We start from the raw sequence: 25,644 nt of genomic DNA, 5'->3' as shown, positions 1-25,644 counted from the left end.
TCCCAGTTCTGTGGGATCTGTACATGTCCACTCCCATTCACTGATGGTATTTGGTGACAGAATTCAACTTCACACTGCTGCCCCACCCCACTCACGCACCATCCTAACCCTCTGCCCTTCAACAACCTCTATCAACAACCATTTCATCACACAAGATCATGGCTCAAAATACAGATGTGGCACCAAAGTTCTGTTAATCCAAACAGTACCAAAACAGATCAATGCACAGTTCTAGATGAGTTAAAAGTTTGAATTGTTTGCTTGGTTAAACGAAAATTAAACTTATGGAAGATTTCAGCAAAATATTAAGGGCAGCATTACTCTTCTTTGGTAGTTAACAAGAAAAAACCAGGACTACCATTGATCATCCAATAGCAACTATAAATTTCAAGCAAGTGTCTAAATTGACATGAATATAAAGTTGTTCCATTCTACTCAATTATAAAAAAAATGTCAAGAGCATACCCAACAAAAACATAAACTTTTAAAAGCAATACAGTAGTCCAAAATCCTTAAAAAACAAAATCAGGAACAGAAATATTTCTACCAGAAGGTATTGATAGAGACACACTGGTAATTGTAACTCATCCACATTACATAAACAAGTTGGGCTTCTTTGCCTTGTATGTGGTCTTCAGCTTCCTTGTTGGTGGCCTAATCTTCTTGTAGACTAATGGGAACTTGATTTTGGAGTTATGGAATTGCTTGGTGCTCTCTCTTTTGCAAAGCTTGGCAGCGATGGTGGCAGTCTTGATGATTTGAATGCATGGGAACCTGACCCTGTGTCGTGAAGCCATCTCATTGTACATCGCCTCCACTGCACCATTTAGAGTGGTGTCACGGTACTCCTTGTACATGTTGTGGTATCCAGTCCTACTCTGGTACCTCAACCAAATTCCATAGTTCTTAATCTTGGTTGGATTCTTCTCAAAAATCTGTAAAATAAGATCGTTTACATATTAATAAAATACAACAGAATAACTCAATAAACTATCATACAAATGAAAAGTTCACTAGAAGCAAATTGTAATTGGATATAACATACAAAGATTATGACAGATATATTTCAGTTGGTAAAAATGACACAAAGACCAATATGGCAAATTGTAGTTAGACATTGACAAGCATCTGTTAAAGACTATAAATATAATGCATATATAAGAAGCTGAAGTAGTGCACAGTATCATTAACAGTACCTTGAATGGCCTAAAAAATGCATAATGATTAATCTCCAATGTTGAATTGAGATACTAAAAAGATTGGTTATCCGGAAGAGAACTATATAACTCATCCAAAAGTTAACTTGTGAACTTATATTGCTATATACAAACTTTTTATCGAAAGGGTGATCAACCAAAAACAACACTTGAGCAATCCACATTACATAAAAAAAGTGACACCATAATTGACCAGTCCACAATGATGAAAATTGTTAAAACAAAATTGTTTATATTCTATTATAACTTTATATGTGATCATCAGTATTATTCATTGCAACAGTATTTATAGATAATATCAGTGCAAAGAAGTATCTATAAGACATTGGACAAGCAGCAAACTAACTCAGAAAATTCGAACAAATGTCAAATTCCACATTGCGGAAATCAGGACATAAAATAAAACATTTTCCTCTAAATAACATCTAGATACTTATGAAATAAAAATCCATATACAAAACACAACTAAAAGTAATTGAAATTATACCTCATTGATAGCAAGAACTTGACCATTGCTCTTCTTAACCTTCTTCAGCTTCCTCAAAAAGTACCTAATCAAAACAAATAAACAAAACAATAAACAATTTCATACAAAACCACAAAGATCTAAGAAAACAAAACCTTATGGAAGAGTAATTACCAGAACTTGGACTTAGCGCGAACCTCATTGGTAGCCCAAAGCTTCATGCGGTAAATCTTAGGGTGCTCATCTGATTGTGTAGGGAGAGCCCTACCTACAACCTGGTACTGATGGTACTGCAATTCAAACCACATAATCAACGTTAAATCATAGTAGGAGTTAATCACAGAGGGAAATGAAATCGAAGGAATGCGATGTGAATCTCACCTTGAAGGTAACCATTTCTGAATGAGAGAACAAACGCACTCTCTTCGATTCGGGGTTCGTGAGGGAATAGCAACAAAAGGGTTTTGGTTTTCATTATATATCATCACACGCGGCGAAACCCTAATTGCGTTCATTTTGGGCTGGGCCGTTTCAGAGCCCAATGTAAACCCAAAAACTTATTTTCATTTTTGAGATAATTTGCTTTCTTTGGAGATACAAATTTGTATCATGTAAAATTTAAAATTAGGACTAAATATTTATGGATTAATGATATCTTTTAAGAGTTTTTATATTGTGACCGTATCAATTATCAATTATATATTAATTATAATAGAAATAAAAATAATAGATATGAATATTAAATAATATATATAAAAAATTTACACTTACAATAAATAAATAAATATATATAGATATAGATATAGATATAGATATAGAGATAGAGATAGAGATAGAGGTTATATATGCATTTAAAGTGATTTGCTTTCAGCGTTAGAAATGAAATCAAAATCGTCATGCATATGATAAGATGAATTGTAAAGTGTTCCATGTGGAAGTTAATTTTACCATTTAGAATTGTATTTTGATACTTGGCTGTATTAAAGTTTGGTATATATAATGTTTTGTTTTAGTAGGTTACGTTAAAAAAATTGATGTACGTTAAAAAAAATCATATTCCAAGTGATATTAATCTTCAATTTATGCCTATTGTGCCGATTTTAAGTTTATAATTATCCACCAATTTTGCAAATAGTAAACCAAATTTATTGTTCATTGTTTAAGAATTAGTTTTGTTTAAACATGTACAATATCGTGTTATTTTCTTGAAAGGATGATACACTAATAGTATGAATCTCCTTCGCAAAGTATTAGAAAACTTCTTTTGAACAATACTATTATTACACTAACTGAAAAAAAAATTACTTTAACTTTCTGAAATATGTTTTTACTAAAATCACATTCATCCATTTTATTTATATTACTAAATCATATTAGACATTTTATTGCCTTGTTATTTATTAGACACTTTATTGTCTTGTTTATTAGGGAAGGCACAAAACCCGGCTTGTGGGTACATGTGGAAATACGTTACCCCATAAAAATAGCTTAGGGGTGAGAATGAGTTTTATGATACTCACCCATGGATACCCGTGAATATATATTTAGTTTCTAATTAAATTTTTATATATATTTATTATTATTTTAAGATTATATATCATATATTTTATTATTATTTCATAATAAATTACATGTAATTGACTATGACCACAAATTTATCAAATATATATCATATTATTCATATAATAATTATTTTTACATATTAATTATTGCAAATTATATAAATATATAATTAAAATCAAAAACTCGTTGAGTACCCACTACCCGCACGGGTACCCGGAAATATTGTGGGTTTCGGAATGTGAAAACACCGCTCGCGCCCATTGCCATCCTTAGTTGTTTTTAAGCTATATTTGATTACGGAAAATGGTAGGGAGAATGAATTAACTTTATTATTTTCTTCTTAACTCATTTTTAGTGTCCATTTAATTGTTAGCCTAACATTTTCATCTCAAACATCATCTACCGAGACCTGTTATTTTCATCTCACACATCATCTATCCTATCCTCCAAACCCTCATGTATCCATAACCTACCAAGTACCTACACATTTATATCCACATCCCATATCCAACACTCTCCCTCATTTCCTATATCGCCAAACACTTATCCATAACCACTTTCCACAATATCTCTCACATTCCCATTCCATCCCATCAATTAGCCCCCCCTAAACTTCAACTCATCTCCTTCAATGGCTCTAAACCATTAGACTGGATTTTTTAAACATAACAATTTTTCAGTTTTACATGGTTCCCTCATATCAACATCTCCACATGATCTATTTTTTATAAGCAGGGTGAGGCATGTAGCTAGTTTAAGTGGATGTTCCACAACTCCTAACTCTCTAATTAGCACTCATTTATCAAGGATTTGGAGAGTCGTTTTGGTCATTCTTCTTATACAAACCACCAAGTTGAGTTATTAAAAATAAAACAAAGGGTATTATGGTAGATTACAAGCAACAATTTGAGAAGTTGTGCAACAAAATTTGAGGTTTGTCTCAATTGTTAATCCTAAATAGCTTTATTTTTAGGCTTTTTCTCGAAATTAGGCATTAATTAGCTATTCTATGTCCTACCTCTATCTCAAATGCCATTGGATTAGCTAAACTAGTGGAAGCCAAAATATGATAAATTAACCAAGCCACTCAGAAACTACTCTGATTAGTTCCCCACCCTATACAACCACTTAACCTAAAACATGCCAACAATTTTCCTTCCCAATCGAGCATTATTTTCCATTCCTTCCTCCATTCCCATTTGTTGCATCTCCATTGTTCAAATGTATGAACGACATGCTCAAGAATTGCACTACAATTGTGATGAAAAGTTTCATTGTGGCCATAGATGTCAAACAAAAAAATTCTTGTTGTTACTTGAAGATGATTGCAATCCATCTTTAAATGCTCAATTGTGTTATGTGGACTATTCTTTTGAGAGCTTAGATATTACTCTCTATATATCCCTTTCCACTAATATCATTCACTTTCATATTTCTGACCGAGCACTTGAGGGTAAATTTTCACAAAAAACCCTCAAATTTATAGGCTTCGTCCATGGTCAAGCGGTTATAGTGTTAGTAGACACAAACAATCCTCATAATATTCTAGAACCTCACATTGCCTCTCATTTTGCACTACTTATTTCCCCAACACTACAATTCCATGTGATGATGGACAATGGTGCTCACATCTAATGTAGTGGTTTGGGTGCCAATACTCCTATCATTCTACATGATCGAGAATTTTTTATTCCATTCAACTTTTTGCCCATAAAATGTGTTGATGTAGTTTTAGGGATTAAGTGGCTAAGCACATTGAGCCCTATTATATATGATTTCTATGTTCCATATACTACTATTACACTCACACGTGAATCCTCCATCTATTAACTATATAAGGAAAAAAAGGATTCACCACCTCACCCTTAGACATGTGTGGCAAGCTCAACCATTTCTTTTCGGCTTGAAACGTTCCACTCATTATTGTGTGCCTTCACACACTAGATATGGTTCTTTACTCTTTTTCATTCCTTATTTTATTATTATACTAAAATTAAATGTTTAATGTAAATAAAAAACCACATTAAACTCTCGTTGAGAGTTTTTTGAAGTCCATATTACTTTTCCACACTCCAATGACATTTGTTTTCTTTTCTTCCATATCTTTCTCTCTCGTTTCATTCTGAAGTAGAGAACCCCCTCTCTACTTTTCACTCATTCATTACATGACTCTTCTTCTTTTCAACCAATTGTTTTCTTTTCATAGTTCGTATTCTTCTTACATTTCATTTCAAATGTTTCTTTTGCTAGTGGTAAGAGATATATGTTACCATGCGAAAATATTCTTTTTTTTCTAGAATGTTTTATAGTTAACTTTAGAGTTAGAGTGGGTCTATGTTTATAGATATGTTCATTGATTTTTATGCATTGAAATTATTATTAAAATTCATTCTTTATTGTTTTTTATTTTATTTTGTAGATATGTGCTTATTATAGGATAGCTAGAGGAAATAATTGTATCTAATAATGTGGGTGGCGATGATGGTTGTATTTGATATGGTGTCTCTTATTATTAGTTACCCTTGAAGCATTATTGTATTTTAGTTTTTTGTATCTGTGAATATCTTATTTTGTTTATAGACTTTTCTCTTCAAAATAATCATTATTTTCACAAATAGCATATGAATTGTCATGATATTAGATTGTAATTATGTGTTGAAAATAGCATCAATAGTGATGGATAATACATAGGAAGAAAAGTTAATAATCGATAACAAATTGATATTTTGGTCATTTTTCCTTCAATTTGTAAAAAAATAGTTGTTTAAAAGTAAACACTAGAGAATATATTATATGTTATCGTACCTAAACTAGAGCAAAAAATAATACAATAGTGTTTTTATTTCTAATTCACATTGTGATTCATCTATTTTGCTATACAATAAATTTTAAATATGAGTTTAGTTATATCTTCTAATTTGTTTACATACACAAAATACTCATCAATAAAAAAATCCAAACATAACTTATTATTAAAGTCATTTTCTAATAGACTTTAAAAAAAAGAAATAATAAACCAATTATATCAACAACTAATAAGAAATAATATCCTAGAAATAAAAATAAACTATTAACATGTTACATTAAGAAACAATCAGAAGTAATACCATAAAAGTAAACAAGTTCTATATGTGTGGCCTTATATTAAGAATGAACAACATAAACTTTTATTGTATTTATTAGTCAACCAAATATATAGACTATAGAGTGATTAACATTTCGTTAATTAATTATTTTCATCTCTAAAACTTTTGTTCTCACTAACATTCTAGTTCTGAAAGGTAAAAAATTAAAATATTTATTGTTTTAATTATCATTTTCAATTTAAAATCATTGATTATTTAAATTTTCATTGTTCCAATTTAAATTTTTTACTTATTGTTTAAATTATCACTCAAGACTTTTCGTTTTATATGGCTGATTAATTTTTCAATTAATTGTTGCATAGGTAATAACATTTTTCCATTTACATTTCTATGTTGGTACACAACCATGACATTTATTTTTCATTTTTCCAATTAATGCTACTTTCCATTGCATTTAAATATTTTCATTTTCACTATTGGTAATTTACACGATGCTTTAAGAAGTTTTCAAAGTAATAAATGTATTATTTATCAATACTGAGAAATCATTTAAGATGTCATTTAATATTCCCCATACTCTTTAAGAGTTAACATGTCGTATCCCAGACTTTGTGTCATTCTGTGTGCCAAAGCATGAGATTGGTCAGAAATAACTTTATTAATAATAATAAATTAAATACTTAAAAAACTTAATAAACTTTTTATATTAATTTTTTGGACCTAATCATTTTATTTCTCTATTCTAAAAAGTCATTTGGCTTCCACTTCCATGTTACTTTACCTCTTGTTCTCCATTTTTTCTATTAGTAACTTTACTTCATTTCACAAACTTTTCCATTCCTCTTTCACTTCACCAACTCTACTTAACTTTGTTCTCATATGACATTGCTCTCCTATGGTTTTTATTTCGTTTATGATGTAGCTCTACAAACATTTTTCCATGTATTTCTTCTTTTTTCTTCAATCTCCATGGTTTTCATTCAGTCAAAATATTGGTTTTCATTTCTGAACATGTTATTAATTATTTAGTATTAGTGCGTATGCATTAAAGAAAATGACAAACTTGGTTTTCTCTTAACTTTCCTTAATGTTCTGGGTTTTCTCTTGATTTGGTTTTGAAGTTTGGATTTTCATTATATGGTTAAAGCATTGTAAGTCACTTTGCAATTACATATATGAGTTTGCTAATTATTGTATTTTAACATTGTTCACTATGTATTTGACATAATACTTAAATATGAAAAAAAATCACTTTATGAGTTTTTCTTTGTGTTTGTGACTAAGTTTGTCATTTCCCTTTGATTCTAGTTAACTTTCTTATCACACTTTATTAATTCTTGTGAGTGCATTGTAACACTCTTCACAATATGTTTGCCCCAAAATTCTCGTTTTAAAATCCAAAGAAAAATCATATGTTCATGAAGATTATCAATGTAGGGTTGCTCAATTTTTCTAATTTTATCTAAATCAAGAACTTTTGATTCAAGATGTTCCAATATTTTACCATTTTTTTTATTTGGAACCTTTTGTTTCCATTGATGTCCTCAATATATTTCATAACCATAAAAAAAATTCCGTTGTTGTCCCCAATATGTTCTATTGTTTTACCACTATCCCCAATACTTATATTAAATTTCAATAGCCAATGTAAAAGTATATTGCTAACTTTGTGTTAAGTTACTTTGTTCTATTAATGTTAAATTTATTCTTTTCTTTTATGGCAGGAGATGTGGTTCATTTTCAATGCAAAAATATATTGATAACTTCAAATCAATGCTAATGGATTTGGGAGAACTCATTTTTCTTTAATGTAAAAGCAAATGAACATATAACATTGATATAATAAATAATTTGCTTTCTTAATCCAATCCTTTGTACATTGATGTAATAAACAGTCTCCTTTATTTAAGTAAGAGAAGTTTTGACTCTGTTTGAATTTTCAAGTTTTAACTAAGATCAATTCCTTGTATACATCTCCTTTATTTTAAACAAGACTAAGTTTTGTTGGTGATAAGTTATTGTACTTTAACATACACATGTGTAATGAACGAGACACATGAGTATTGAAGAATTTGGCACATTGCCAACATAAATCAATACAACAAAATCTTTAACAACATCCAAATTTCACAACCAAACAACATCAAATTCATACTTAAAAAATCTATTTCTATACCAAATGACATCATTGTTTTGTGTTGGCCAATGATCATTTCAAGTTTGTAATTTTTTATATATATCCCATTATTTTAGCTATTATTATGAAAATACACAAGAAGATAGAATAGCTAGTTTCTAATTTTATCTCATTGTATAATAAAAAATTATTTAATCCTTTGACCAAAATTGAGCAACATAGAAGATATAAAATGGAGCTTCATGAGTTTATAAGTCAGGTCTCTAATAATTTCTATAAAGAATTCTTACATAAATATATTTGCTTAAAAATAGAGAAAAAACAACAACAAACAGTACAACTACTTAATCTAGTTCTTTAGACCAATATCCTTGAGATCATTAACTCACCCATATCAGACATAACAGAAATAACAAGGTCGTTACTCTCAACAAATCCATCATTTATCTACATGAACCAATTAATTATAAATATATATATATATATATATATATATATATATATATATTATATACCCAATTAGATCAAATAAATATAGTATTGTAAAAAAATCATATTAAAAATAAATACTTACGCATTTGATGTAGAACAATGAAGTTTCTTGTTCCTTTTGTCTTTTTCCAATGAACTTTTGAAACGCATAGAGCCATTGTCATGACCACAACTCCTTCCAAGGTCACCTTTAATTTATGTCGACTTCTTTCTTTAATTTTGATTGCCCTCACTTTGGTAGTATTAGTGTCACAATGCTCTTCAATATCTTTGGTTGCTCCTCCTCCATTATCCAAAATATTTATGTCAACTTCACCAACTTTTCCACAAGATAATTCCTTAAGATATGCCTCTACTTGTGCAAGTGACTTGTCATAAACATCCGAGACAAATTTGTATGTCTCTTCACTTTGACTAGATCTCCTTGTAAAATATTTAAACAAAAGATCCTAATCATTACACCTTTTTTTAACATAATTTTGGATTTGTAGGCATAATAAGTTCCTTTATATCACACAATTCTTTAACCTTTGCATCCTTTGTCCATCTTTTAATAATATATTCATTTGGAATCATGGTGACATACCTCGAGCAAAGAAATTTTAACACATGAGAACACGAAATTCCAACAAACTCAAATTTATTACAACTACATGAAACACTAACCTTTGTTGGGTTAAATATAACCCAATGCTGAAATTTGTTCAAATGGGGGATAATTTTATAGTTGTATGTCGTTCCCATAGTACAAACATCTTCTACCACACAATCCCATGCCTTCCAAGTTTCTAAATGGAACAATTCAAACACTTTTGGTGTATAAATAGTTGATGAATGCTTTATTTGTAACAAATGATTTCTGTAAAGTCTTGAAATCAGCCACCAACTCACTATAACGCCTATCATCAAGAAGACGTTCAAAGTGTTGAAAAAATTGTAACAAATGATTTCTGTAGTTAATGTATTTCTTTATTTGAGAATTCATATTTTCACTACGTCGTGTAGTACTCATATTAGCCCAAAACGTTTGTCTACCATAAACAAGCGCCCACTTTTCCCTCAAAGTAAAGAATGATTTCAACCCATGCATTTAAGAAATCAACTTCATTATCATGATCATAAACACAACTACTAAAGTCACGAACAAAGTACTTGTGTACCTCAAACACATGGGATCTTCAATTTGCTTACATTGTAAATATTCTAGCACTCCATTGATGTCTCCTATTTGCATCTCTTTTGAACGTTTTGTCTTCAAATAATTATCACAATCAATATGTAGAAAACCAAGATGTTCTCTCCCACTAGTTCTTCTACTCATTAATTCCATACTTTCTTTAGTTGTAATTCTAGAGTTGCATGTCATGTCTAGTTCAGTGGCTTGAGCAATGGAAATTTGTCTATGTGCACGAAATAAATGAGTTTTTGATGAGCTTGCCAATACATGACTATGTCATGTCATGTCTACTTATTTTCATTAATGTTAGGCAACCAAATCTTGAAAATAAGTAGACATGACATGGAAGTGGAAGCCAAAGGACTTTTTAGAATTAGGGAAGATAAAGTTAATAATGATTATGACTAAAAAATAAATATAAAAAGTAGACATGACATGGAAGTGGAAGCCAAAGGACTTTTTAGAATCGGGGAAGATAAAGTTAATAATGATTAGGACTAAAAAATAAATATAAAAAGTTTATTAAGTTTTTTAAGTATTTAATTTATTATCATTAATATGTTTATTTCTGACCAATCACGTGCTTTGGCATACAGAGTGACACAAAGTATGAGATAATTGATGTTAATCTACTCTTTAATGGTTAGGGTACACATGTGACTGTGTAAAGTCTACCTATCAATATTCAATTTTTATTGGTATTTTAGTTACTTTTACCTTTGGTTTGCTTCTTTCCTCTTAAAAGTTTTGTTGCCTTAAAAGCTTTTATAATTTTCTATTGCTTTTCACTGTTTTGCTTCTCATATGTCATGTTGGTTTTTTATTATCTAATATTACCGTCAACTTCTTATGAATGTTTAGGCCCTTTTAGTTTCATTTTTTAATCATTAATTTTTTTCTTTGCATTTTGTCTCAATATCATGCTTTCAAATCTCTCCATGACTCTTATACATGACAGTGGATGTATATATCATATTCTACTAATATCTTTGAGGTGTATTATGTTGGACAAAGTTCATAATTGTATCCATTATCAATTTATTGTCCATCCAAATGGAAAATGGGAACTCTTATGGGGTGCTCATTTATTATTTTGTGACTGTATTTGTATGAAATGTTTTCACATTGGTAGTAATATAATAAGTTCTTAGTTATCAATTAATTATATATCAATCTGATAATATGAATTAAGTGCATAATATTGAAAATTTCTTAAGTACATACATGATTGTGTTGACTTCATTATAAATTTATATTTGACTAATGAATATATGTTTACCCTATCGCAGATTGATGGTGAACCTATGGATATATAGATGTCAAATGATGATTAAATGGTTACAACAGAAAACACATACAATAAAATTAGTTCACAATGTTTGTGTTTCTATATATTTCATTTTATATTATCAAAATATTATAGAGTACTACTAATATATATATAATAATATTGATACTTACATGGTTCTAAATATGTGTCAAATCAATTAGTCTCATGTGAATGCACAAGTAATATGCACATTCTTAACCATGTGAATGCACGGGTAACATGCATGTTCTTAACTATGTGAATGCACGAGGTAACATGTACGTTCTTAACCAAGTAAACGAACGAGAAACATGTGCATGCTTAACCATGTGAATGCATGAACAACATGTGCGTTCTTAACCATATGAATGCACGAGTAACATATGTGTTCTTAACCATGTGAATGCATGAGTAATATGTGTATTCTTAACCAAATGAATACATATGTAACATATGTGTTCTTAACCATACAAATACACGAGTGACATATGTGTTCCTAACCAAACGACAAAAAATTATTGTTCTGTGCGAATGCATAAGTAACTTACTAGTTAACTTATAACATTCTACCCTCCACCAATTTTCTAGACTATTTCACATAGATGCCATTGCTACATTCCATGCAATTACTATTGTTCCCATTGAACTACTATCTACCCTACCCCACCCAATCTTCCTCAAACCACTTCCCCTCAACTCTTACCTATTGCACAATCATACCCACAAGTTTTTAGACACTCACCTTTTTAACTCCACCTAGAGCACATGACCAATTTATCATCCTTGCCCCAAATTCTAGACATGTAAGTGTGAAACCTTATCGCTATTCACATTCCCAAAAGGATGTTATGTCAACAATGCTATAAGAAATGTTATAGGCTGGAATTGTAGTGCCTAATAATAGCCTTTTTTTCTTCCCTAACGTTGTTGGTTTGAAAAAAGGATGGAAATTGGTGTTTCTCTGTTGATTATGGAACCCTAACTTCCATTACTATACGAAATCAATTTCCAATCCCTACTATCAATGAATTACTGCATGAAATGGGTGGCGCGACAATCTTTTCCAAAATTGACTTACACTCTAGATACCGATCACATGATTCAAGTTCACCCTAAGGATACTTACAAATGCCTCAACCACTTTTCAAGCAGCAATGAATGATCTACTAGGCCATTCCTAACAACATTTTGTTCTAGTATTTTTTTTTGATGATATATTGATTTGTAGTGCTACTATACATGACCATATGACTCATCTGCAGATGGTTCTAGACTTATTGGTTACTAAACAGTTCTATGTTAAGCTATCCATATATACTTTTTGTATGATTTTGTTAGTTATTTAGGTCATATTATCTCCTCTAATAGCAACCAACCAGATCCTGAAAAAATCATCCCATACTTTATGCCACTTTCAAGGGTGGTCTGGTTCATGACTACATTGCAAAAGTTAAAGAATTAACAACTCATAGCCTAAGTGGAAACTTTATCTTCCAAAATCACATGTTTGTGAATAACTTGAAAAAGTATACTTATTCATCTAAGTCACCAACATATAATTTTGCTTGTGACATGGTTGTTCAACTTGCAATTTTTTTAAAAAAATTCATGAAGTTTGTACTACATGACTATAGTAAAGAAGTTGATTTGAGTGAATAGAAACTAAAAAAATCATATTTGATTTGTGTTTGACATTAACATCAATGTTAGATTTGATTATACAATGCCTCAATCAGTGGCAGATCTTGCTCTAAAGTTTATAGGGAATAATAATATTTAAATATAATTTATAATTAAAATTATTTGATTAACAATAAAACACACACACACACATATATATATATATATATATAATTGTTTCAAAGTTTTAAAACAACATATTAATTTTAGAGTAAACACTCATTTCAGTCCGTCATGTTTTTCGACCTTATCATTTTGGTCTATCACAAAATTAAATCCTAAAAAGTTTTAAATGTGGGTCGAATTAGTTTTTTTAGCATATTTCACAACACCTAATAGAGACTAATTTGACTCAAAGTTTGAAATTTTGGGGATTATTTTGGGTTTTTTCAATTTTTGAGGACCAAACTAGTAAAATAAAAAAACATGAGGGACATAAATAAATATTTACTCTTAATTTTAAATAACATTAATTGACAATTAAAGATGTTAAAAAAAGGATATATTCACTTAAAGTGTCACTTTTTGTTCTTTGAAATGCTTAAACTCATCCATGATTGAATCAAATATAATTTTTTTAGTTATTTCCTTTTCAATATAAGTCACCACGTTGCCAATAGGAAATTCATCTTGATTAATAATTGAAACAATATATACTATAACAAAAATTCAAAATATATCAACAATGTCTATAACTACCCCCAATATGGAGTAATGATACTGCAATATTACATTATTAATTGAGGAAATAAGAATATTGCATGAAGAAAGTATTGGTAAAAATAACTTACAAACACAATATGAATTCATGAGTGATGAGGCGAATCATGTAATAAATTTTTTTGATAACAAATACAAATTAAAAAACGCACTCTCAGATATGCAATGTTGTTCTTTATTTGTTGTTACTACAAGCCTACAATGTTGTGTGACTTTGAATTACAACATGATTAGAATAATAGAATTATTTGTTCTTCATATATGCTGTTCAAAATTAATAAATTAGATTTTAGTTCAACCATTCACTTGTAGCGTAAAATAAATATTTTAATAAATTATACAAAATAAATATATTAAATAATTTACCTAAAAAATATTAATTTTTTAGAAAAATATAGGGGCAGTTGCCCCCACCTACCCCTCTAAACATCCACCTCTAGCCTCAATATTTTCATGTGTATTCTGTGAGTGGAATGTGTTGTACTAATTGGTCATACAAGATGGGAGAAGAAGCAACAAAGGTTCTTGTTGAAGAGCTTCACTATAGTATGAGTTTGTGAAAAAGAAGGGTTTGAGAATATTTTAAAAATATATATTATAATGTGGTTTAAAAGTCTCTTTCTTTAATCAAGAGTTTTATAAAAACTTGTTCTTTAAAAAAAAGTAATAATATATCACAATAAGAAAGTGACATATTTACTTTTAAAACTGTTAATAAATAAAATATTATTTATGATAAATATTACTTTTTCTTAGTATATAGAAAGATTTGTAAGATGATATCAAAATAATTCCAAGCTCAATCATTCTCAAAGAGGGGTCCTTATAAAATAATTGCAAAAGAAATAAGTGCAAATCTGAAAAATTAAAAAAGGGTTGAGGGGGCTCATAGCAAATTCCGATTTTTACAAAACCCTACTATAAAATCGAAGTTAAGAACTGCCTCCATTTTCAACTCGCAAGTGTTGTAGACGCTTCTTCATCTAATTATCAATCTCTTAAACCCTAGCTTCGCATTGTAACCATGGTACGTGTAATTCTCATCCAATTAAATGTTCCATCTATCTTTCATTGTTCTCCCATTTATTGTTGACCCGCAAATTTTATAGCTTTAGATTTGTCAGATTTTAGATTGATTGGAATCGTGATTATTGTGTTTGGTTTTAAGTTTATTTGGGTTCTGAATGGTTCAAATGCATGATGTTTTTATGCATGTTCTTTATTGGCATTATGATTCCCCTATTTTTTTGATGGGTTTGTGATTAAGCCTTCACATTTATAAAAAAAAAGCAGACATCTTTTTGATAAGATCTTATTCATTTGATGGTTATTTTGCTATTTGTATTTATAAACCACTAATCAAAGTCCACAGTAAGGGTACATGTATGAGTATGTGTTTTTGATATACAGTTCGTCAGTTTTTACATTAATTTATCAGACGTTTTTTATGACGATGAACCTTATACATGCTACACAATATGGTAAATTAGTTACACATTACATAGTTTAAATAAGAAAATTAGCTGATTACATAGGGAATGGTGAAACATTGAAAGTTTTATTTTTAGCTTGGATGAACTGTTGCCATTTTATTTTAAAAAATGGCTTATAGTTTTACTCCTTATGGCAATTGGTTATGTTATGGGATTTGGAAGATGGATTTAGTTCTAATGTGACTTATCTACTGTAGTCGAGAAGAAAGGTTAGGGAGCCAAAGGAGGAAACAGTGACTCTTGGTCCAGCTGTCAGAGATGGTGAACATGTTTTTGGCGTGGCTCGCATCTTTGCGTCATTTAATGACACCTTCATTGTGAGTACATGCAGCGCTCTTCATGTCATTATTTTAATTAGTGTTGCCTCAAGTTTGGTCCTAATTGAATGAGTGAATTATTTGTATAATTGCAGCATGTGACTGATTTGTCTGGGAGGGAAACTCTTGTACGTATCACTGGTATGAGCGTTTCTCTTAACCTTCAATGAATTATTAAACAATTCATAAATTGATATTTAGTTAACAGTAATGATTCACTCTAATATTTAATATTTGTAGTTTCTTCTGGTCATTATTTCCAAATGTACATATGTAAAGATATGAATTGTTCCTTTTAGCTTTCTTTCATAACAGTTTGTACACTCTTTGTGAGATCTTTATGTATGGACTGAAGTATCCCCATACCTCACAATGTTGTGAGCTTAGTGAACTGGGCCTGCCTTTTTTATCATAAGAAATTAAAGGGAAGACATGCACCCTCAGTATAAAAATTTACAGTTACAGTATCCTAATGCTTACTGCTGCAGTATCCTTATGCAATTTCCTTTCCATTCTCAGGTGGAATGAAGGTTAAAGCTGACAGAGATGAGTCATCTCCTTATGCTGCTATGCTTGCAGCACAGGATGTTGCTACCAGATGCAAGGTCTTAATATTTCTTCAACATCGTTCTTTTAATTAATCTTTCAAACTTTCATGATAGTAATGCTGCATTATTCTTCTTGTATTTGTAGAACCTTATCTGCTTCTAGCCACAATTGTAATTTTTTAAGTTATGGCATGACTGATTTTGTTCTGGTAATGGGCCTGTAAAAATATTGTAGTAAGCATGTGTTATTTCTGCAAAACTGGCAAAATACATGTAATGATTTGAAGTGTTTTGGACTAGGAACTGGGCATAACTGCTCTTCATATCAAGCTCCGTGCTACTGGTGGAAATAAGACAAAAACACCCGGTCCTGGTGCTCAGTCTGCTCTTCGCGCCCTTGCTCGTTCAGGAATGAAAATTGGCCGTATAGGTAATTACCTTTGTTAAAAACAAACTTTGTATTTCAGCCTTATCTCTTACTCAATTGTCTTATGCCACTTCTTATTGTTGTGTTATGTATGTGAATATTATTAATAAGTGAGTTCATCATTTAGTGTGCAGGGATAATTTGTTCCCTAATTCATTGTATTTTTCATTTTTGTTTCATAACTGATTTCAATTGTGCACCATTTTTCAGAGGATGTGACTCCCATTCCATCCGACAGCACTCGTAGAAAGAGTGGCAGAAGGGGGAGAAGGCTTTAAACTTATGTGGTGTATGGCTCTTTACTATGTTTCAATTTTGATGCTTAACAGAACAGTAGCATCTCTAAATCTAGTTAAGTCGTGTTTCTATATCCAATTTTTTTTTTTGTATTTCACGAGGTATTGTTAAAGGATATGACTTGAGTAATTGAGTTCATTTCTAAAGTTTTGCATGTTGATTAGATATGACTTAGATTGGATTGCATTCTTCAAAAGCGAACAACAATCTTTTTGTCACTCAGACTTCACAAAATATGTTTTTATAACTTTTCTTTTTAAGTGATACTTTTTAATTGGGCGGGGACACAAAGTGAGACAAGAATGGTGATATTTTCTCCATTCCTTCAAAGCACCACTTTTTTTCTCATCATTGGACAAAGTATCATTGAGATCATTCATTCACAGCCATGCACCACCTTGAATATGGCCAGCAAGGTTTTATAATAACCCCCGTAGTGCTATGCTTATTATGTTCTTTCTGATATCCATTAATGCCAGTAAAGTAAAACTGTCCCACAACTAGGATATCATCACAGAACACCAAAATATGGTTCGAAGACAAACTCTATAAAGTGATATTAATGTCTGATTCTCACATGAGAGTATATGATTAAAACCACTATTCATCTTGATCTTCTCCAACTCAGATACCTTCAACCTAGTTTCCATTAAAAACACTAGATTGGGACCTTCATCTCTGTTTAATGTACATCTTAGTTGAATTTCTATATATTCAACTGGCCATTTATTTTTTTCTTGACATTTAGGTTGGAATTAATGGCAAAAGTTATATCTAAAGTAATGTTATGAAGAAAGATATTTGATTTGTATAACTGATTTTCAGCAGCACCTTGAGGCAAAAGAAAAATTCAAGCCTATCATTTTAGTGTATGTTTTGATTTTTGTTTGGAGCCCACATAATCACTTTTTACAGGTACATATATGTTCTCCCCCTCCTTTGTGCCACTCTATGTATTAGGAGATATAATTAGTCCGAAAAAATATTTAATAATTGTAATTTTAACTTCAATAATTTTTTTCAACCAATTAGAAGTAATGGTATATGAGGTATATGAAGTGGTACAAAAAGTGAGACACCAGATATGCTCCCAGGTAAGCGTGATTTAGAATTTGTGCCAACATGATTGACAATTTTAGCAACTTGAATCATATTTGCAAGATATAAAATTCTCACAAACTTTATTTTAGAATAAAACACTTAAGTATGAATCACTCAACTTTAAACTCCTTTAATCCTTTTAGACATTTTAGTAGCATTATTTGACAAGACAATCTTTCTTCTAAACCACAAAATAAGAATGACACTAGATACGACAAAATCATTTCTAATAGCAAAAGCTTTAAACTTAAGGTCAGTTCACATAAACATTAAAATACAACAGATTTGGAGAATGTGACTTTACCCATACCCCTAATCTAGTAGAATCTATTAAGCATAGTAACACAGTATATATATGTATAGATAAGTAAACCAAAACCAAACAAGACCCTTTAAACTATAACCCAAACTAAACCCAGAATGACAAGCCCAAGCCTTACTATGCCCAACCCACCAAGCCCATTGGATCCAGAAAACCAGACCCTCACATCATCTACAACAGGTCCACATAGAGAGCTCATATCATCACTTCTAGTATTGTAATACACACTATAGAATGCAATTCTAGTCCTATCAGCCTTGGCAGTGAAATTGAGGTTAGCAATTTGGTATGTAGAATTAGAATTTGGAGTGTAATGAATGTTTTGAGCTTGATCACCTGCAAAGGCCATAACAGCAAGAGGCTCCTTGCATTTGTCATCTGCATGGCCTAATGAGAAGGTCAAGCTATATAGTTTGTCAGCTTTGGTCTCAACCATTTGGGATATGATGCCTTCTTTGCCTGAGAGCAACTCAATGGCTCTCTTGCCTTGTGGAACAGCGTAATGGTCCGAATCGATGAACCGGATGGCTCGGTTGGATTCGACGATCCAGCCGGGCAATGAGGAAGTTTCTTCATCCAGGTTGGTAGGAAGGAGGACACCAAGTGAAGCATTCCTGAACATCCATGGACCTTCTTCAAAATCTCCATTGGTTACTGCATTATCTACAATGATCAACACAACCATGATCAATACAATTTTTGAAATTAGTGTTGCCATTTAGTGCAATTGCGAAAAATTAAAAGAAAATGCAATATTTCACAATTGTGGTTGAGGAATACAATCTAAAACAGCTAGTAACAATATTATGCAAATGTATCTTCAGTTTAGCTAAGCTAAAGTACAATGTAGTTTGTCATGGTATTGAGAGTAAAAGTAAAATTAAGAAGGATGATTCTAATTCATATTTTGTAGCTTAACAAAATAAAGTGCTTCTTACTAGCTATTATTACAGTGGATAGTGATGGTATTATGTGGGCGCATATAAAACTATAATAGGACATATGCCAAATAAGAGTGCTTTCAAAAACTTCTAATTAAAATTTGTGTATATTGTATAGAAAACATTCTTATAATGTTTTACAAAAAATAATAATATGATAGGCCCTTTCAGCCTTTCCTTTTTTTTTCTTTCCAAAAAGTGCATTTAATCACTAGACAAACTCACTGGTTTTGTCTGCAAAATATAAATGTATTGTTTACCCTATTTATTATAATAATTACTCCGTATGAAAAATATTAATATTGAAGTGATATGTACCTCTAATATTGAAGTGAAATGTACCTCTAATATTGAAGTGAAATGTACCTCTAAATATAATTATCTTAAAATCATATATAAAATCAGCTAATAAAATAGATTGTGTTGTAATATAAAAACTTGACATGCATGAAAAAAAGTAAACTAAGCACAATGTGCAATTTTTCTTTTGAGTAAATACACATTTTTATCCTTCAAAATTTTTACGTATATCAATTTAATCTTTAAAAAAATTGATACATATAAAAGTTTTGAAGGACCAAAATATATGTTTACTCTTTTATTTTTATTAGATAATTAGATATAAGTGTATGCACAAATAATATAAGAATTTTCCTAAAATTTCTGTAAATACCTTATATTATTCATGTGTTAACCACACTAGTTTTTGTATCGACTATTTAACAAAAAAGTTTAAAACTTATGCACAAAGTTTTTTATACTATCATCCTATTATCGACTATTAATTTGTATTATTTTTATTTAAGAGTCAATAATAATTAACATATAAATGGTAGATGATTTACTGATAGTGTAAAAAATACTTACACTGTCAATATATACTAAATTATTAACAAAATTCAAAAAACATAGATATTAAAATTTTGAAAAATGATATATCCACTTGTAAATTCTCCTATATCATAAAAGTAACATTTTGTCACAAAGTCATATTCGATATAAATGATTGATTTACACTTTCTTCTAGGCATGATGATTTGTAGTAAAATTTGGTAAGATGATATTATTCTAAAGTTTTAAATAATATGTCATTATTATAAATTGGAGTAGTAAACTAGATAGAAAAGATGGGGTTTGAGTTGAAACCTTTGGGTCTATCAGGAGTGAAAAGCTTCTTGATAGCAATATTATCAATGATGGGCCCACACGTAGGGTCATCCTCCATCCCAGGGTTCTTAAACACCAACCTAATACTCTCCTCCATAGCATTGAAAGAAACCGCATAAGGGTTCCACCCTTGAACATTATACAATGTCTGCAGGTCTATGTTCTGTGATGCAGACGCAGCTGAAACATTAAGTGACTCTAACTGTGCGCACGTGCGAGCCGCACAAAACGTGACCGAGTAAATGGAACCTTTGTCCACGTGTATCTCTTGGCTTATCTCGGCATCATTGCCTACTCTCACTGCGTGTCTACCTTGTGGTACTATGAGGATCATTCCACCTTGTTTTTCCCCTGACTCTACTAACTCAACGGTGCCGTTTGATTTCCATGTGGGGATTTCTGTGGGGCCCTCTGTTATTGATTCACTTGGAAACCCTTTTGATGGGGTTGCCTCAAAGTCCCCATTTTCTACTAACCCTGTAATTTATTTATCATCAATATTTTAGTACACAAAGTATTATAGACAAGTAGAAGTAAAGTAGATCAAAATTAATGAGAAAATAATTTTTTTTACACTTGAAATAGATTCATTAAGTAATAGATGCCACGTTATCTTTTTCTATGTATTTGTACATAAAAATTATAAACATGACACATGCACATGCATATATGATGGTATGTTATCGGGACGGATAGATGAAAATCACTTGTCCTTAATAATGTTTTATTCTATGTCTCATGTTAATGACTTGTTGTCCATGAAAAAAAAGAAAATTTTTAAAAACAAAAAATAATAAAAATAACATTCTCATTGACTTAGGATAAAAAATAATATATATCCGGAACAAGTGATTTCTATTTGACAACTCATAATATAATCAAATTATTGATCCAGTATTATAAACCTTAATTTTACTAGAGAATATCGAATAAAATATACCATAAACAAGATTCAAACCTTGAACCAAACTAGAAAAATGAAATCCTTCATTCGCGTCAGTTCCCATTGTCAATTAGTATAATAAGCAACCATTGGTAAATTGAAACTGGAAAATGATATATCCTTATACTAAATTCTCCTACTAATTTTTATACTCATGATAAAATGATATATATCAAAAGATGATATTTTATTTGATGATGATTAGTAATGTTACATTTTCGTAAGTAAGAGAATTTAGTAAGAAAGTATAGTGTTACTCTATATTATTTTAAGCTGTCATAAAACTCTCAATCTGGTCAGCTTATATATATCTTTCAGCTAGACAAATTCTCATAAACTTGATCAATCAAACTGGATGGATTTCCTATAATTAAGCTTTTATGGCATTAATTGATAACGTTTCCTAATGTTTCGCAGAGGAATTTTCTTATCATTTCTCTTACTTCATTTAACTTCTATTTAATCTATATCTCCTACCTACATTATTCTATAATAAATGCCAGCTTGCTAAGTTGCTCAGACAAATGAACACTAGACTCAAGTAGTCACAAAATAAAGTAGCTTACAAAATATCTCTCATTGTATATGACAGCTTGCAAATGCACACAGCATGGGGATGATTAGAAACACGACAAAAAAACATGATGTTGATTGGGAACAAATTGAGTTTTGGTCCAATCCAATATGTATCAGAAGGTGCGTTGAGCGCGTGGCTCCTAACACGCTCCTCCACTTCCATTCCCACTTCATTGTCCTTTCTTGTTAAAACCATTTTATACAGACAAGTTGAATCGGTAAACTAGTGGATCGATCCATTACGAGTATGGAATAATAATTATGTCGGTCATACAATCATATCAATTAAAACTAGCTAAAACCAATTAAAACCGATGATACTGACCGATTTTCAATTGAACCATACCAATAATACTAGTTGGTTTTTATTTAAAATAATTTTTTAATGAAAATAAAAAACATATTGGCCTTTTATTGATTTTTCAACATTAATATATTATATATGTATATCTAATTTCGTCGATATGCAATTTAATTAGTGAACTATCAGTTAAACCACTATACTATAATATCAATACCCTAACCGATTTGATGACCGATATAGTATTAATAACATTGTTCATCTCATTCTAACAAAGAGAACTTTAGAAGATCATTACTTTCTTTGTTTACTTCGTTTTTTGTTTTTGTTTAAGGGAGCATGGCTTCGGTATGGGGATAAATGATGAATGATAATGGCCAAAGATAATACACTTGGGGTTAGTTTGCGAGTTAGATTTGGAAGGGAATGAATGAAAATGGAAAGCTTGTGAACCATCTCACAAGTGTATTTCATGGCTCCCAAACCTTCCATTTCCCTCCCTTCCCCTCCAAAATTCAACTCTCAAACTAACCTTTATGGGTCTTCTTCAATACATAGTTTTTTAATATAATATCTCTTTTGTATAATTTAAAATGATTTTGAAAATATTAAAAAAAAGTTAAATACAAGTAGTGATTCATTATTTATTAATGATAATTAAAAGGTAAGGATTGGATCCAAAAATAAGTTTAATTCTTAAAAATAAAGTGTGAGGAACAGTCCCACACTCCCACACTCCGAAAGACATTATACAAAAAATAATTAGATTCACATACTATATATGATATCAGTAGTAGTAAATTTAAACACGCGTTGATTGTGTCCTTTTCCCGTAAGGACGTTTCTTTTTTTATGAAAATAGGTGGATAAAAAAAGCACGTTTGTTGAGTGGCGGGAACACTGTTAATAAAAGGCCATTTCGCATTTCCAAGTAGTACTGGTACTACGGATGGGGATCACCTGTCCCAACTTGGTGTTCCCATTCCTGTCCCATTCCATTCATATATTTACATATGGAATTAACATATTATTTTAATAAAATAAAAATAAATTGAGATGTTAATTTTGACTTGTTGGCAAACACTGATTGGTGTGGGATATGGGACAGGAACTTTTACTACTTTAAAGGTCATTTGCTTGGGACCCATATGCTTACTTACCTTCACTACTTTTGTTCTATTCTTTAGGCTGGGTTTGATTTCTTCTCCTGCTAGGGTCATTCTAAAAATAAAACACTTATTGCTTTAATTTGATTTACATTTTTTGGGTAAATTTTTATGAGTTGCCTTTAGTATCGGTAACATATTGCTGTTGGAAACATCAATAATTGCACGACGGGGATGCTTTACTTGCACAACTTTACTTTAGTTATAAACTAATCAGTTCATTTAGCTATTTTTTAGTTAACTAGTATATAACTAACTCTAAGATGCTCGGCTGCTAGCTTCCTATAACTGGCATGTCCTTAATGAACTGACCCCTACCCAGAATTTGCCCCACCCACACCTAGAAAATGTTGCAAGAATTTTAAGCTATAATTACTAGCCATTTCATTTTCGTACCATAGTACTATACCACACAATGGGAAGGTAAAATAATAAATATAAACACCAAAATCATACAATAGTACACAAAATAAAGCTCATAAATCAAGCAACAAATTCAAAAACAACACTTGTATATCAGATCTCAGGAGACAAAAAGAGGAAAACAATAACCAAATTCTATGTAAATATTTAAGAAACATTACCATCTTCTATAGGGGTTGAGAGAGCCAAATGGGGAAGGAATAGAAGCATGAAGATGGAAACCCATTTCAATATTGTGGAGCATCGATCCATTTTCACTCCCAACATATTCTCTTTCTCTCTCTGTGCTTTTCTGAAAGGTGTAGAGTGTACTCTGTTTTTGAGGAACACAAAGGCAAAGAAGGTTAGAACCTAAGGGAGAGTGTGTGAGTGTCCTTTTATTATAGATTCTCTCTAAAAAGTAAATGGTTCTTTTTGCTCTTTATTTAGGCTAAAAGTCACTTCATTTAAATAGTTTTTTTTTGTATTACCAAAGAAATTTTTTCATCTTTTTGATAAGTAATTAATCCATTTTGAGATTTGTTACTATTTTTCACGATAAGTGTTACTTTCAAAAATCGAACCTTCAACCTTAAAAATTCAATAAGGTCTTACATTGTTAAACCATTTATTGATTGTTTATTTAAATAGTTTGGTATTGAAAAATTCTTTTGATATTCAATTTAAATAAAGATTAGTTGTAATGTAGAGTATGATCTATAGTCTGGACACATGTATATTTTCTTTTATTTATTTATAGAAAAGAGTGTTATTTAATGTTATTTAATTTATAAGCCTTTTTCTTAGGGGTTCTCAGACCTGATCTTACGGCGGACCCCACACCCACTGCTACTGACAGAGTTCACATAATCCGGGAGCTAATACTTAATGATAAAAATATGTATATACACTGTCATTGTATCATCACCATTGATTTTTTATTATTGTTGACTTTTCAGAAAAGGAAATCCAAATGACTAGTAGATGATATAGTGTATGTATATAAATCTTTATACTGTTAATATATACATTTTACGCTTATAGTTAATACAATTGTTTTTGTTTAAGAGATATAAAAGAATAAAAAAATCTGAGTGAATTGATTCCTAAAAAAGACGTTTGGTAGGAGGATAATAATTAGTTTATTACGTGAAGTAATAGTGTAATATAAAAAAATTCAATAATAAATGTCATTAGCTTATTTGGTGGAAATGGATTTTTAGAGTGAAAAAGAATATCGACAGTTCTATTAATAAATATAAGTGTATACTAGTTGTAATGGTTATCACTTAAATCCTAATTTTGATTTTGGTGAAAGATTTTCTTCTATTATCAAGCTTGCTACCATAGGATATTTTTGCTCTCGCATTAACTCATTAATGGCCACTTTCACAAACTAATGTCAATAATGCATTCGTGAATACGATACCCTTTCTAATGAGGTGTTTATGGAGCACTCTTTGATAATGAAGGACAAACACTTGATTGTTTGAAGGACAAACACTCTTTGAGATTGAAGGACAAACACTCCACACCTTGGTTTGAAAAGCTAACTCATGTCCTTCAATTTCAGTTCATTGAAAGCAAATGTGACCCTTCTCATTTTATTCAAATAAGTGATAATACTCCCGTCATTGTGTTATTATGTGTGATAGATTGAAAAAATATATTTAAATTAAAAGTTTAACACTTAATTATTTTTCTAAATAATCACAGACAATAGTACATGGAGTGATACACTTATTGGGATAGAAAATGTCCACCCATAATTACATGTATTTTGTTTAGGGATGACA

The 25,644-nt window shown here is 30.5% G+C and overlaps 3 protein-coding genes across 3 annotated transcripts; 1 reads left to right on the top strand and 2 right to left on the bottom strand.

The window, feature by feature from the left end:
- Positions 1-376: 376 nt before the first annotated feature.
- Positions 377-2,188, bottom strand: LOC109338882 (60S ribosomal protein L18a). The gene is made up of 4 exons (XM_019576231.1): positions 2,065-2,188; positions 1,858-1,973; positions 1,705-1,768; positions 377-935 (listed from the first exon to the last, which is right to left on the bottom strand). Exons 1-4 carry the CDS (start codon positions 2,077-2,079, stop codon positions 594-596), a joined length of 537 nt encoding a protein of 178 aa, XP_019431776.1. The 5' UTR covers positions 2,080-2,188; the 3' UTR covers positions 377-593.
- Positions 2,189-14,744: 12,556 nt separating this feature from the next.
- LOC109338878 (40S ribosomal protein S14) lies at positions 14,745-17,091 on the top strand. The gene is made up of 6 exons (XM_019576227.1): positions 14,745-14,874; positions 15,538-15,657; positions 15,753-15,798; positions 16,177-16,262; positions 16,506-16,635; positions 16,843-17,091. The coding sequence occupies exons 1-6, from the start codon at positions 14,872-14,874 to the stop codon at positions 16,908-16,910; spliced, it is 453 nt and encodes a 150-aa protein (XP_019431772.1). The 5' UTR covers positions 14,745-14,871; the 3' UTR covers positions 16,911-17,091.
- A 1,181-nt stretch (positions 17,092-18,272) lies between these two features.
- LOC109338880 lies at positions 18,273-24,226 on the bottom strand. Its single transcript, XM_019576229.1, has 3 exons — positions 24,031-24,226; positions 20,440-20,937; positions 18,273-19,015 (listed from the first exon to the last, which is right to left on the bottom strand). The coding sequence occupies exons 1-3, from the start codon at positions 24,134-24,136 to the stop codon at positions 18,423-18,425; spliced, it is 1,197 nt and encodes a 398-aa protein (XP_019431774.1). The 5' UTR covers positions 24,137-24,226; the 3' UTR covers positions 18,273-18,422.
- Between the last annotated feature and the right edge of the window lie 1,418 nt (positions 24,227-25,644).

This window comes from Lupinus angustifolius, unplaced genomic scaffold (assembly GCF_001865875.1).
Source record: "Lupinus angustifolius cultivar Tanjil unplaced genomic scaffold, LupAngTanjil_v1.0 Scaffold_45_208, whole genome shotgun sequence".
NCBI classification, from domain to species: domain Eukaryota; kingdom Viridiplantae; phylum Streptophyta; class Magnoliopsida; order Fabales; family Fabaceae; genus Lupinus; species Lupinus angustifolius.
Note: the sequence above shows the minus strand (reverse complement) of the source record. Positions and strands in the feature narration are given on the sequence as shown.